This window comes from Eretmochelys imbricata, chromosome 16 (genome assembly GCF_965152235.1).
Source record: "Eretmochelys imbricata isolate rEreImb1 chromosome 16, rEreImb1.hap1, whole genome shotgun sequence".
NCBI lineage: Eukaryota > Metazoa > Chordata > Testudines > Cheloniidae > Eretmochelys > Eretmochelys imbricata.
The window spans coordinates 18000559-18016242 of NC_135587.1; the positions used below are offsets into that span (position 1 = coordinate 18000559).

The 15684-nt window shown below is 40.3% G+C and overlaps 1 protein-coding gene across 1 annotated transcript in view; it reads right to left on the reverse strand.

Moving 5' to 3' along the window:
- The window catches only part of AK8 (adenylate kinase 8), a 108380-nt gene that overhangs the window by 89005 nt on the left and 3691 nt on the right, over nt 1-15684 (reverse strand). Inside the window, 3 exon segments of the mRNA XM_077836168.1 lie at nt 3448-3558; nt 6094-6143; nt 10447-10531. Coding sequence (XP_077692294.1) covers nt 3448-3558; nt 6094-6143; nt 10447-10531 — 246 coding nt within the window.

Genomic DNA, 15684 nt, shown 5'->3' on the forward strand with positions numbered 1-15684 from the left:
GACTCGTAACAGCAGAGCACTTTTAAGTAATTACATAGTATGCAAATATCTGCACTACAATTTGCTACAGTCCAAAGAACAAACTTTCCTCACAAGCCCCTAACACCTATAGTTGTTTCAATTTCTTGTTTTAGCCAGTTGACAAAATAAGTAAATCTTTAAATACTTAATCATTAAACTTCACTAGAGGAATAACTTGAAGGTGGTTTCTACTATATTAACATTGCCATAACTAGAGATGAGGAAATAATTTGCAATAATTTATCTAAAAATGGACCCTCTACTTCTGTTCATGGAATATTTGTTAGCAGATCATGATTCCCTCAAATTTATCCAGTATTCAAAAATATCTAACTTCTTCTTTGAATATTTGTAAATGTATATTGATGACAGCTGGCTGTCACTATTTGAGCTCATTAGTCAGTGCTAGACCATGGGTTAGTGAATGCTTGCAAGTGCAAATTTAAAAATTCAGTTTCTGAGAATAATCATACATTTAAAATCCCCATTCCATAAACCCCTGGGCCAGTAAAACTCAAATGCTCAAATTTTCACAGGAAGCAAATGGGGCCAAAGTGAACTAATCAAAAAGTTTGAATAAATATTTGTGGAAATTGTTTTGCAGTACATGCCCAGCTCTAGTAACAATACATAGGTATACTAAGTTAATGAATGCCTGAGCTTTTTGGCCTTTGGGTTAATTCAGCCCTGGTTATCTCATACGCACGAAGTAAAATGATCATCTAAATAAATTAAACTGCAATGGATGATCTTCAAGATGGACTTTACAAAACATAAGCTCATTTCATTTATTAAACTGTTTTGGAGAAGTTTGCAGTTCTTTAGTGCCCAGTTGTATATTGAGCTATATGTATATTGCGTTCTGTATTCTAGTCTCTGCATACTCACCCTTTTCCTCTTAGTGCTAATGGGTGCAAAGTGTGCATATGGCATCAAATTCACCACTGGAATTATGGCCACTTATGCCAAAAGTGGGTTTAGATCATGGACAGAAGGAGTGAGCAAGGAGGAAAAAAAAAATCTTTGAGGGGGAAATCCTGGGCACAATTAAATCAGTGGCCAAGCTCCCACTGACTTCCATAGAGCCAGAATTTCATCCTTAGTCATAACAGTCATACATGAAAAGACAAAATCATGCAAGGGAATTGGAAAAATTATTTATGAAAGTCATCCCTCTAGTAGCTAACATCCTACAAACAAAGGTGTAAACAGCACAACACAAAAACACCACTGATTTCAGCTCTCAGATGCTCTTTGCCACCTGATTAGCCCTGATATCTTTGGCTTTAATCTTCCACACCATCAGTGTTTTTAAATCAAGTAAGCCCAAAAGGACACCCTTGAAAGTGCTTCTCTTCAATCTGAGATATGTTAATAATTAGAGTAATTAAACCAAAGGGAATTTTTGTTTTAAATTTCCCCCTCTCTGAATTGAGTTTCATGAATCTAGTAAAATAATCTTTAAAAAAACCCTTCACTCAAATTATTAAAGTTCACTTTCTCAATAAAAGCCATTTTTATACCAACCTATTCCATCCCATTCAAAAGCAGACGTTTTGGAGGTAGTCTCAGTGATTTTGATGGACTTTTTCCTCACAAATCTTCAGACCAGGAGTGCTACTCGAGGCATCTCCAAACCTTACTCTTTGATTCAATGTAATAAATACAGGGGTTTATTTTTATTTTTTTGTGGCAGGGAGGGTAAAGAGGGTGCTGACCCGATTTATTCAGGACATCCTTCCCCCATTTCATTTTCTTCTTCTTCACTAGCTGCGGGAAGCGGCGCGGATCAAGGGACGTGCTGGCCGCCCTTCCCGCAGCCCCCATTGGCCTGGAGTGGCGAACCGCGGCCAGTGGGAGCCGCAATCGGCTGAACCTGCGGACGTGGCAGGTAAACAAACCAGCCTTGGCTCGCCACGGGCTTTCCCTGAACAAGCGGCGGACCGGCTTTGAGAACTACTGCTGTACGTCTTACTTCACTGACCTACAAGGCAAGTAACTCTCATGTCAATACCATACCTCAAGTCAACTGGCAAAAATGCTCACTGAACAACTTATTTCAAAAAATCTTCCATGAGATGTTAGGGACGGGGAAAGAATGGCTCCAGAGTACTGGGCCATAGATGTGGGGTGGAAGGATTAATAAATTCAGAGAGAGTAGTGAAACAAATGCTCTTCTGACGGTTGGTTGGAGCATTTAAATTTGGCCAGCCTAGGAACTGGGTATGTCTACACTGCTATGTAAACCCCAGATTAGTAGAACTTGAGTTGGTTAACCTACCAGATCCTGGGTTTGTTAACCAAGGGCTTCAGCATCTACATTCAACTGTAACCGCAGTTTAGGAACTGTTGAACCCTGGGTCCCAATGTGGGACCCCAGCATCTACATGGCATTATGTGGACCTGAGTCCAACCACCCATATCCCAGACTTCCTAATGGCTTCCCAAAATGTGGCCACTCTAGCCCTTTGTTCAGGTGCAGTGTGGGAAAACTTCATTGTCCACCAAACTTGACTGTACAGAGGACAAAGAAAGTCGGCACTTGGGATTGTGGAATACTTTTGGTGGACTCTGAGAGTGTGAGTCCAGTGTAGCTGCATCTTCACTACAAAGCAATAGGGCTAGAAACCTGGGTCCCGACTCAGAGGTTCCACCCTCATCGAGTCCTGGGACCCTGGGTCTGAGCCCTGGGTGAGCATGATTTGTGTTTAGATGGAAGGGGTGTTAGTCTTGAGCCTGAGTTCAAACCCTGGGCTTACACTGCAGTACACACATACTCTAAAAGTCCTCCTAACCCTGCTGCTGCCTCCTCAGCCTGAGTGCCTCTTGGGTTTGCACTCACCAAATGACTAGATTGGCACACTACTCTAAATTAGTGCACCAAGTACATTATTTGTGTCATGCTACAGAAAAATCAACCCTACATAGCTAAGTAGCTCTGTCACATCAAAGTGTTTGGTCTCCATGAACATATCTTCTGGAAGTATTTTGTACTGAAACAGACCCCAGAGAATAGTGCTTACTTAATGGAGATCATCAAACATGCTAAAACAGAACAGGGTCTCTCTTGTGAAACCGTATAACTCTTTAAACAGTACTGTGCATACCCAGAAACGTATATCTAGTATCTAATAAGAATCTAATGTTAAGGTTTTCAATCATTGCCAATCCCTGTCTTTCCCATCCCTGTCTGTGTCATAGCATATTTTTATCTCTGTTCATATTATCATATGCAGCAAAAAGATTATTTTGTCTCTATGGAAACCCCTGCACCTACGAATTCATACACCCATGTTCAAACCACCATTGATGCAAAACTATATACTTTAATCTGATCAAGTTGTCCACCATTTGAAATCATGGCAGTGTCATATAATTTGTCTTCCGTAGCGCACTGAGCTGGTACCATTACCTCTCCCTACATACCTGTCCTCTCTCTTGAAATGCCGTTACTTCTTTTGTCAGCTCTAATGTTTCTTCCAATAAAGTCTCCTGAGTGATACAAGGGGTATTCAATTGTTTACAAAGCCATGTTGCCTGGGGAAAGAAGGGGCGGGGGGAGATGGGTGCAAAGAAAATAAAATATGTTTTCAGAAGCCCCACAGAAAGCAAAACAAGTCAGTATTTTCCTAGCCTCCAATTTAGACAAATAATCCGTAATTCTAAGCTTAATAAGTACTCACATTGCAGAACAGATGCTTTGTTAATATGTAATTAAGGTTGTGAATACTTATCAGTAAATTAAGGGGAAATAAAAGAATGCTGAAGTTTTCAAAACCATATATATTGAACAGCCAGGAAAAACTGATTTTAAGGTAAAACTTAAAAAAGCAGACAAATATGAATATGCATTGTTAAGAAACACAAAAACAACCTTAACTCTGTATCCATGCCCCTAACCCTCCATCCAAATTAATGACACAACCTTATGCCTGTATGACATCTTTCCTGGCTTAGAAAGTAATTGAATAGGTTTCTAATACCTTAGATAGACATTGAATAATGAGCCAAATACTCCCATTACACTGTGACCATACTCAGCATAATCTGTGCAATACCCACCCACTCCATGGTCACAGACGGTCCTCCATTCACAACATGGCAACACCAAATACTTACCTTTTACAAGTCATAAGCACAAAGGTTCCAATCCAAGGCGCACTGGAATCAAAGAGTATTTCCACTGACTTCAGCACATTTTGGACAAGGCCTGAATGACTCACTTAACCTCTTCCTCACTTTCCCAATATAGTTTCCTAAACACACTTGAAACTCAACTATGTAAACCATGGTATATCAGTCCAGGGGGGAATTTTGTAAAGGTGTCTGGAGTTACAGATTTCTTAAACTCTGTGGATGAGCCACCAAATTATAAGACTGAACCTGAGAAGTACTGAGCATCTCCAACTCCCACTGACTACATAGGATTTAAGATGTCTCCCAGACACGAGAGGTCAGGGGCCAACCACGAAGCTATATGTCGGGTTGAATAGGGCAGCTGGCTGTAATATACAACAATACTTGTCGATCAAGTACCTATCTTTCAAGTAGGGTGCACTGGATGGCGGGGATATCAGGACAGAATATAGATAACGTATGGTACTTTAATTCTCTAATTACATAGTATTGTCTAAAATTTTTAATTTTACTTAATTTCCTAGCTTTTTAATGTTTTCTTTGAAATTCCACAGTTCTTTTAAAGTTTGTTTCCTCCCCTTTTTACATTTTTAATGTGTATTTACAAGTTTAACACCATTTTCACAAAGTTTTTTTGGCTGGGAATTCCATAAAGTCTTATCATCTTGTCAAGGGAAGATACCAGTACCCTGCCACATAATGGAAATATATATTTATGTTACACGGAAAATAAACACCAGTGCAACCTCATCGTTTTCAATGGAGTTGTACCAGCGTAAATGAGAGTAATATTGGCCCTGCTGCTGAACCAGCTAACCATTTTCTCAATGATGCACAAACCAGATCAGAATCCAGCTCCCTATCTCACAACTGCACTGTTTCTGCACTGCCAAAAGGAGAGGAAAAAAAACCAAAAACCAAAAACCAAAAAACGGTAGAAACTTATTTTTGTCCCTGAAATTTGCAAATGTGATTTTAAATACACACAGAGAATGGAAGCTGTTGAGAAAGGTGCTAGTTGTACAAAGACCATTTCTTTGACAAGTCTTAACTGCATCTGAAAAAAGTTTCTAAAAAATAAAAATAAAAATGGATATTAATTCTTAAAAGATAAAAAGCCATTATTATTTTTTTTTGGAAAATACACTGTTATACTGTAGTCCTGTAAACTGTAAAACTTTTAAGTCAAAAGCAGTTGTGACAATTAACACATTTTAAATTCTGTGTGGCTCAACTCCCTCCTTCCCCTCCCCTCCCACCCACCACACACATACACACACACACACACACACACATAACAGTACACTAAGAATCACACTTTCAAAAGTGGCCTCTAAGTTTGAGTGCCCAACTTTAGACACTCAGGGTAGAATTTTCAGAAGTGCCCAGGTGATTAAGAAACACTAACTTTAATAGTATTTGTGCTCTTAAGTCACATAGGCACTATGAAAATCGTACCCCTCGAGCCTGATTTTCAGAAGTGCCGAGCACCCGGAACTCCAACTTAATTGGGAGCTGTGTATGACCAGCACCTCTGAAAATCAAGCCCAAAACATCTAAAGTTGTACACCCAAAACTTAGAAAACACTTTTGAAAATTTGAACCTAAATGTCTCAAATCCATAAATGTAATAGGCTTGCTAGGTTGTTTTGTGTAGACACCGCTCGTTTCTCACATTTTTTCAGTTCCCCTGTTCTGAGGTGCCTGTGCTTCTGTCTAATCTAATCTAGTCAGTCTATCACTGTGGTATCTAGGCACAGGCCAAAACTATGGCACACAAAAGCCCACAAAACAGGAATAAAAGTTATTTTTATTCTATAGTCACAAGACTTTTGACTTCTAAATACATAGTTATTCTAGCATAACTGAAGAACAAGTTCTTATTTGCAAATATATGGCAGTGCAGTTTTATAACACTTAAGGTAATATACTTACAATAGTGGTTTTTCCAGAGGCGGGTGGACCAAGTATACAAATTCTTGGAACTATAGAATAAATATACATGAATGTCAAAATACAGAAAGGCAAGACACCTTTATTGTTTCTCCATATTACATAATATACAACATATGTAATTATATTGTAATACAGTTATTTCACTGGGAGTCCTGCTTGAGTAAGGACTGCAGGATTGGGGGACCAAACTAGTCATGACTATGTCTTAATTAATTTCCATAGTTAACACGTTTAAGACTCTGATTTGGCCAGGCACTTAGCACATATCTAGCTTTAAGCACAGGTAGCTTATTTGTAACTCACATAAACAGGGCATAAATACTGAATACTTATTTTTCTAACTTTGCTTTTTATTCCCAACATAGAATATCAGAGTTGGAAGGGACCTCAGGAGATCATCTAGTCCAACCCCCTGCTCGAAGCAGGACCAATCCCCAATTTTTTTTGCCCCAGATCCCTAAATGGCCCCCTCAAGGATTGAACTCACAACCCAGGGTTTAGCAGGCCAATAGTTAAATGGTTTTGATCTGATGCATCTTACAGTAAAGTATTTTAATTTTGTATATGCAGTATGATGGCAAATTTCAAAGTGTATAGTTTCTTATTTTACTACTTTGTACTAATAATGCATTTCCTTTTCATTTTTAGAAAATGAAACACGAGTAATATAATTTCAACTCACACCTTTCTCTAGACAGTTTATGTCATGGATCAGGAAGGTTTATACATTGCAAAATGGGCACTTTTCCTTGCTATTGAGGATAGCTACCTCGTGGGTAGAAATAGAAAAAAAATGTATACGGAACATTTTTCAGATTACCTGTGGGACACTAAAACTTTTCATAGTCACGGGAGAAAATGGGCTACTCCACATTTCTCCTCTATCCATTTAAATGCCCTCCATTTCTCTAGTCAGCATTAAGTTCCATTTTTTTCTCCCTTTGTGTTTATCTGCTGCATGTCAGTCTCCCTTCCATACGGAGGGGATGCAAGAGGGAAGGAAGGAAAAAGAGTTACTTGCCATGGCAGCAACCTCTTTTCCCTTAGCACACAAATTCCCGTCTCATCTCTTTTAGTATTTATTAGTTCCAGTTTTATTATTTGTATAGTGCCACAGCTGTACAAGGCAACCTAAAGAATAAAAAAACTGAATAAGGCCCCTGTCCCAAGAAATTTACTATCATATAGACAACACAATGATTATTCTCATTCTACGGTGATGTAGGGAAGGATCAGCAGTGTGAAAAAACAAGGAGAAAGGGAAATATTGCTTGAGAAAGATTTGAGGCTTTTTTGCATGCATGCATTTTGGGCTGTGATCCCTTGAATCGTCATGCTACATTAACACCTTGGGTTTTTCCTCTCCACTTTCCATTGCAGGGAGAGAAGGAATCAGGCTTGAAAACAGTGACTGATAGGTATTTATTGGCAGTAGTATGGGTCAAAGAAGATGAGTTGGGGTATCTATCCAGCCAAAAACCTCCCCAGGTCATGACAACCAAAAGGAATATATACTCTCTGATCTCAGCAGACAGGAAAGAATGGGAAATGAGGACCTTCCAAACGCGTAGGAGCAGTTGGGCAGGTGCAATTTTTAAACATTCATAGAACCCAAATTACAGCTTAATCTTTACAAAGTTATTTGACTGGGAAGGTTTAAGGAAAACTCCCCCTGTATTGGTTCTTGCAAGCGCAACAGAACTAGTACACAATGTCGAAAAATACTTTAAAAGGATACATCAGCTGTTTTTATCACCTAATTTCTTTCAAATGTAATGTGATTAAATCCTAGTTTCTTAAAATCTAACACCTTGAAACTCAGCCCGGTACTGAGGAATTATTTATAAACAGCGTCATAAAAGAGTGCTCGGGTGCCAACACTAATCAACTTCTTCAAACCACTTCAAAGAAAATCAAAAAACCTTTCCATCCACAGATCCTTTTGAGGTTTAACTAGGAGCATGATTTAAAATTCACAAGAAAACCCTTAGGTATTGAAGCTTTAATACACAACTTTCTTGGACAAACGTTTGATGAAAAACGAAACGTACCATTATATACACCATATCATGCTTTAATATTGCCCAGGGCTACTGTAAATGCTCACTTTGTACTAAATCTGGTTTTCTCTCTGCTTAGTGGCTGGCAGCAGATGAGGCAGTGTAATGCACTGATTTACTCATTTGCACACTTGTAAGAATCTTCTAAGGCATTTTCCCCTAAACTTATGACACAAGGGCACAACCAGAGCTTCACTCACTGTATGTAATGTTTAACCCCTCAAATCAGCACACAGTTAATATTAAATGCTTGAGGTCCACACAGGCAACTAAATGAACACTGAGAAATCTGCCCAACACCTTTTTCTTTGGTAATAAACCACATCTCAACGTTGAGTCTTGAGATGTTACAGAATTTACTTTTCCAAGCAGTCTTAACATTTAGCATTCAGTTTCAGATGGAATTGAATTATTCCTGGCACAATGCAAAAGGATGGGCTGGACTCGGTAGGGGTCCCTTCAAGTCCAAATGATTCAGTGATTAATATTAATGCAAAAAAAATAACTTAACATGTAAGGCAACTCCTCTGTCGAACTGGAGAAGCATACAGTACAAGACTAACATTTTTCCAGAATTTTGTAACATTTCATCATGGGCATGGTTATATAGGAAGTACTCACCAAAAAAAGTGTTACTTGGATTCTGGAAACCTTTTATTAGCACAAACCCGGATAAAGTGTACAAAACAGACATCTCTGCATTAAAAAATAGCTTAGTCATCACACTGCTCTCACTTTTTAGAACAATCACATGAAAGAACACTAACACATGGCCTTGAGTACGAGAGCCCAGTCACGTAAGATTTGACCTAAAAGCTTCATCAGGATTGTTGTAAGTTATAATCATTGGGTTTGTTTGTATTTTTTTAAGAGTGCTTTAGATCTGTTGTTAATTAAATAAATTTTCTAACTTCACACCTGGGGTAGCTGCAATACCTTTTTCCCACATCTCTGTTTGAAAATTTCTCTGGGGCTAAACCTGTTTAGCTAGGCAAGCTCATGAAAATTCATCACTTTACTGATGGCTCTGATAAGGGTTTTTTCTTCTAAAGAGTCAGCACCTTCCACCATGATCAAAAAGTAAATATAATCTCTACTACAGATTTCTCTTACATTGTTTTCCATAAAATTTACTTTTAAAACAACATTTAGGCTTTAATTTTAATTGGAGTTCCTTCCACGTCTTAATAGATTCTTTCAAACCACAAACAGATAGCAGTTTTTCATTTGACAAACAATTGCTGTGGTTCATTCTTTAGTCTCTTGTTTTACTGAAGTCATGAATGGCAACCTGCTTGATTCTGTTCAAATAATACTGTGGGGTTAAAGAACAAGCCTTAGCTCAGTGTGATGGAGATTTATCAGCATTCTATAAAATCTCATGAAACTCCTCATCTGTATACTTTCAACGGGGCTGTAAAACAGATCAGATTTCTCATGCTGCCCACATCAGAACAGGCTGGACACAATTTGCAGGATTTGATTTTTGCTATTTAGCCGCATTTCAATTGACAGCCATCTGATCACGAAGGAGAAAGAGCTCTTAGCATCTCTTGTGATAATGATTTCATTGATGCTGTAGCAGAACTTTCATAATAGTTTACTATGGTTTTAAAGAAACATCAAAGCAACGTGATACCAGCTATTCCTGACAGCTCATGCAGAACAAAAATTATAGTTCAGTTGTGCATCTCCAAATATAATCTGCCTAAGGGTGAACAGTTTGTAAATCAAATAATTTGATTGAGTGTACATGCTTTTATTGTGCAGAATACATACTTCCTATTCAATTTATCAGGTTTTGTTATACACATGGGTAGGCATGCTTGCTGTTCCTTCATCTGAGATGCCACTGAGCTGTGGAACTCATTAACAGTAGCAAGTAACTAAGTACTCAAAAAAACAGAGAAGCTGCCAGCCCAGGTAGAATGGGAAACCAATTTTACACCTGACAAAAGGGGTAATTAGCGAGTTTAAAGACAACAGAAAATATCAGATGGGGCACAGAAAGCATTAATAATTGATACACTAGAACTCTTTGTTATTCCCTTAGAGGATTTCATTTTTATAACAGTTAAAGTGCATTTTTATTTGATTATCCACTAGAAAAGAAATTAAAAACATCTTACCAATAACTATTCCAAATTGCTTAAAAAAATTTGAGACACAGGCTGAAAACTTTTATCCACCATTTACCAACTGAAGTAGAGTTTCACAACAATGGTTTATAAATCACGAGTTGAACTACATATGGTCTCTCATTTTCACTTACCATGATCATTGTCTTGCTTTAAGTGGCTTATCATATACTGGATGGGCTCATCAGGTTTATGGATTAACAACCCTTCAAGCATGTTCTGAAAGTAAATAGACAGACTCAGCAGGAAATTTAACACAGCCGTAGTAATAATAATAAATAAATAACAATAATAACGATGATGATGATGATACTTTGCATTTCTATAGCAATCTTTCATATGAGGACCTCAGAGATTGATATTCATTCATCTTCATAAGTTCCTGTGAGGTAGGGAAATGTGAAGCCCATTTTAGAGAGGGACAGACTAAGTACATAGCGGTTCAAAGACGATTTGCAAAGGAAAATAAATGGATGTGTGGACCTTTTATTGTTTATGGTGCAGTAAGAAGGCCTGAAAGATTTGGGGGCTGTTATTTATTTTATTTATAAACTCCCCCCCCCTTACTTGATTTACCCTAAAAGTATCAAGAATTTCACATATGGTCTTCCCTGTTCTTGCTGGAAGGCTTCTTGGAGAACATAGAAATGTGGATTGTCAGCTCTCTCAGACCTTCATTGAAAGGGCAGGATGGTGAATCTTAAAGACATCCTTTATCCCAAACGTTTCTCAGCCAAATCAAGTCAGTGTTAACACAAACAAATTAAAAAATAAGGAATTGTGACTAGTGTAAATAAAAATAACTTTCCCTCTTGATCAGTTTCCCCGTCCTCTTTCGGTCATAATCCTATTAGTTCTCCGGTAGCCTACAGGCTTCAAGGGTAGACAAGACCTGAATTTCTGTTGTAAAAAACCCTGCCTTAAAAAAAATATTGTTTTCAAGTCTTCTTCATACTTCATAAAGAACCAAAAAAAAAAAAAAAAAGAGCACAAACTTCTTTCCACCATGCCCACGACCTTGCAGGTCACGTTTCCATTTCTCAGGTTCATATAGGATCTGATCCAATTCCCACTGAAATCAATGGATATCTTTGCACTGACTTTGGAATAATATCCAGGAATCCTAACTTTCAGACACTCTTACTGTAACTACCCAGCACTCCATCACAGCAGATAAGTCCATAACTGGACCTACATGTGAAAAATGTCTCTAATATTACTCCTTAGCTTTTTCAGTGCTGGAATTTTATCATAATAAGGTGGTGCATATTATTTCTGGTAGCAGGCAACAACGCTCTGGAGAAGCGGCAAAGAGTCCTGTGGCACCTTATAGACTAACAGATGTATTGGAGCATAAGCTTTTGTGGGTGAATACCCACTTTGTCGGACGCAACGCTCTGGAGGTTAGCCTTTAGGAATATAGGACCTAACTCAATAAAACCTCCTTCCATTTTCTGTGATGCCTAAGGACTGGTCTACCCTACAAAGTTAGTTTGACATAAGTTGCCTTGTGTCAACTATTTATTCATGTGTCTACACTCAAATGTGTCTCCCACTGATGTAAGCACCCCGTTCTTGAGAAGCAGTAACACCACCTCCCCAAATGGCATTGATTCATGGTTGATGTACCATGGTCAACACAATGCAAAGTAGACATTGAGTGACATATGTCAACCTTACCACTCCCCCAGCAGGTGTCGCACAATGCCTGACAGTGATCACTCTGATCACAATTGTGAACTCCACTGCCCAGGTCATGGAGACCAGAAGCCAATCCCTACCCCCTGATCTCTGCGTATTTTTTAAATGCCAATTCCTGACTGCCAGCTTGGTGAACACACCTAACAGCTCTCCCTTGTTGTGTGCAACTTTCCAACCGATCCTGCTGGCTATACGTTATAGACATGCTCCTGGCCTCCAGTATCCAGGAGGTACTGGATCTCTTGGGCCTCCGGAGAGAAGAGGCTATGCAATCACAGCTAGAAACCACTCGTAGAAACATGGTCATCTACAGAAAGATTGCACAGGGGACGAAAGCGAAAGGGTATGACAAGGATCAGCAGCAGTGACATGAAGAGGTGAAGGAACTGCAGCAGGCATCTCATAAGGCCGGGGAGGCCAACACTCAACCTGGTGCAGAGCTTCAGACCTGCTGCTAGTTTTACAGGGAGCAGCATGCCATACCTGGCGGAGACCCCACCAGCACCCTGCAGAGCACCCTGGGTTCCTCAGTGGAGTCCGAGACCAAGGCTGTGAACAAGGGGGGCGGGGGTCCCATGGTGGGGGGAGTCCAGCTATGAGTGAGCCAAGATCTATTCAAGACTCTACCACAGTCTAACCAGTCCTGCCAGCCAAGCCCAATCCAGGGGAAGAGACCAGTTTAAATGTGAAGATGGTACCCAGCACGAACCCAAGTTAGCAGGACACAGGCATCTGCTTTTCACTGTTTCACTCGTACAAAAAGACACAGAGGTACAACAAACAGAGGTAGAGTTATCTGCTTTTCATTCCCTTGTATTATTGGGTGGAGTGGAATGCTGATTAGTTTATGTATACAGGGATGTCCCTTATACACTTCTGAGGGATATCAATGAAACTTCCATGGAAGTACAAATCCTTTCCCAAAGGATATGAGGAAAGGTTGCTGTATTTCTCCCTCCTCAGTAGGACACTTTCCTACACCACTCTGCAACGACTTCAGCAGGCACCACTGGGGTAAACAAGCTAGCAGGATAAGGGCCTGGGCAGCTTCAGGACACCAACAGTTGCTGTGCTCTCTGTGCCTTTGTTAGCCTCAGAAGTGAGATAACAGCTAAAATCACACTGCCTGTGGAATACAGCACCAGTATGCAGTGCCATTGCCCTGTACTCGTACCCATAGAAATAGGGGCCAGATTTTTTTTGGTTTACTTAACCAGACAACTCTCTCTTCACCCTACTCTCTCCTCACCCTCAGCAAGCCAGACTCACTAAGGCTCCAGCTAGACAGTGGTGTTGTACAGAGGTGCACCAAAGCTGAAGTGTCTTGATTGAAGCATATCTGATTTAAAACTTTTATGGGAATAGGGGAAAGGAGTTCTGAAATTTATCTTTTGCTTTCCTTTGTGACTGTAAACACGATACATCTGTCTGTTTTATCCATAGCTGCTGCCATTGCAGCCTTGAAGGGTGCCCCATTCACACCCACAGAATGCCTGACCCTGATGAGAAGAAAGAAGCAGACTTGGGAGGACATGTTCAGTGAGATCCTGCAGGCCACTGCTGTCTTGGACCACAAGCAGAGGATTTGGTGGGTGAATATAGAAGTCAGCCTGGAGAAGGAAAGAGCAGACAGGAGGAAGGCCTAGGAGATCCAGCAGGAAAAGGAGATGGAGATGCACCAGGGTATAAAAGGGCATCTCAGGCAGCAAATGCAAATGCTGCAGACTCCTGTTGTCCTACAGGTCCAACAGTCAAGTGCTCGCCTCCCCCTGCAATCAGTGGAGAACTCCATTTCACCTGCTCCCTACGCCCCACATGGCATCATGGGCTATATCCCTATCATTACCACTCCGTGCCAGGGGACAATAACGAAAACCACAGCTTCACACATACTGATCTGTGAGAACCATGGTTGATGTATGTTTGGCAGAAATGAACTGAAATTGCTAGAAAACATTCATGTCCTAATTTTAAAGCTCTGTTCTGTTTATTTATTTTATAAGTCTGCTTTTTAACTGCACATTACTCTTTGCACTGTTTTTGTTACACAATACATTTTTATTTTTTGGAAATTAATTTATCTTACTTCATAACATATACAGCAGAATACCTAGTGCTATCGAAAGCACACATTAAATTATAGTTGAACAGGATCACAGAATTCATAGGTTCAGTGCAAAACACACTGTAATCATTATAAAAGTCCAGTAACCAGTGTGATATTCATAAATGTACTCTACAATTGCAAACACCCCCCAAAACGTCAGGGCCAGGCACAGCATAATCCAGCACAACATATTAACATTGCTGACTGTTAAAATGCTCTTTCAAGGCCCCCTTCAGCTGCGTAGCTCCCTACTGAGCTCTTTTATAGACCTGGTGTCTGGCAGTTCAAAGTCAGCGGACAGATGCTCCACCTCTGCCTTCCCCCTTTGCCTCACAGATATTATGCAGGACAAACAGGCAGCTATAACATTGGGATATTTTTCTCACTGAGAGCTAATTTAGTGAGTAAACACCACCAGTGTTCCTTCAATCCACCAAAAACACATTCAATTGTCATTCTGCACCTGCTGAGCTGGTAGTTGAATCTTTCCTTGGAAGTGTCAAGCTGGCTAGTGTAAGGCTCCATGAACCAGGTTCCTCGGGATCACTATTGGCATTTCATCACCACAAATGGTAATAATCTGCCAATCAAGAAAGAATGTTCCTGCTTGCAGCTTTCTGAACAGTCCTGTGTTCTTAAAGATACAAGTGTCGTGCACCTTCCCTGACCAGCCCCTACTGATATCAGTGAAGTGACCCCAGTGACTCACAATGCTTGGATAACCATAGAAAAATAGCCCTTTTACTGATGTACTGTGTTGCAAGGTGAGATGGGGTCAAAATATGGATATGCAAGCCATCTATCACCCCACTGCAGTTTGGGAATCCCATAGCTGCATATCCATCCACGATGTCGTGCATATTGCTGAGAATCTCAGTCCTGCTTAGCCAATTAACCAACTCAAAAATGATTTCCCACTAAGCGGTAGCAATCCAGTGTTGCAAGCATGCACATTGCAATCACCACTTGCTTCTCAACTATCAATGCAGCTCTCATTCTGGTGTCCAGGCTCTGGAGGGCTGGTGTGAGCTCGGCAGACAGATCCAGGAATGTGGCATTTTGCATCTGAAAGTTCTGCAGCCACTGCTCGTCATCCCCAACAGGCATTGCGATGCAATCCCACCATTCAGTGCTCATTTCTCTGACCCAGAAGCAGTGATCCACCTCTTGCAGCTGCTCTGTGAACACCATCAACCTTTAATTGGTTTTGCTATGCCCCTCAGCAGTCCCTCCTCAAAGAAATCATCCTGTCCCCCACTGTTGCGGTACTTTGTGCGGCTCCTCAATTACCTGAGGATCGTATGTCCTGTGTTTGCAATGTTCATGACAACAGTGCAGAGCTGTGCGAGCTCCACGCTTCTGTCAGAGATAGCAGGCAGCAACAATTGCCATGCAGGTTTGTGGGATTTTAACAAAAGGTCTGAAAATTATGCCATAGGGATGGTATTATGGGATGGAGAAAGTTGCATGATGGGAACTTATCACAGACTCATAGGACTGGAAGGGACCTCAAGTGGTCAACTAGTCCAGTGTCCTGCACTCATGGCAGGATTAAATATTATCT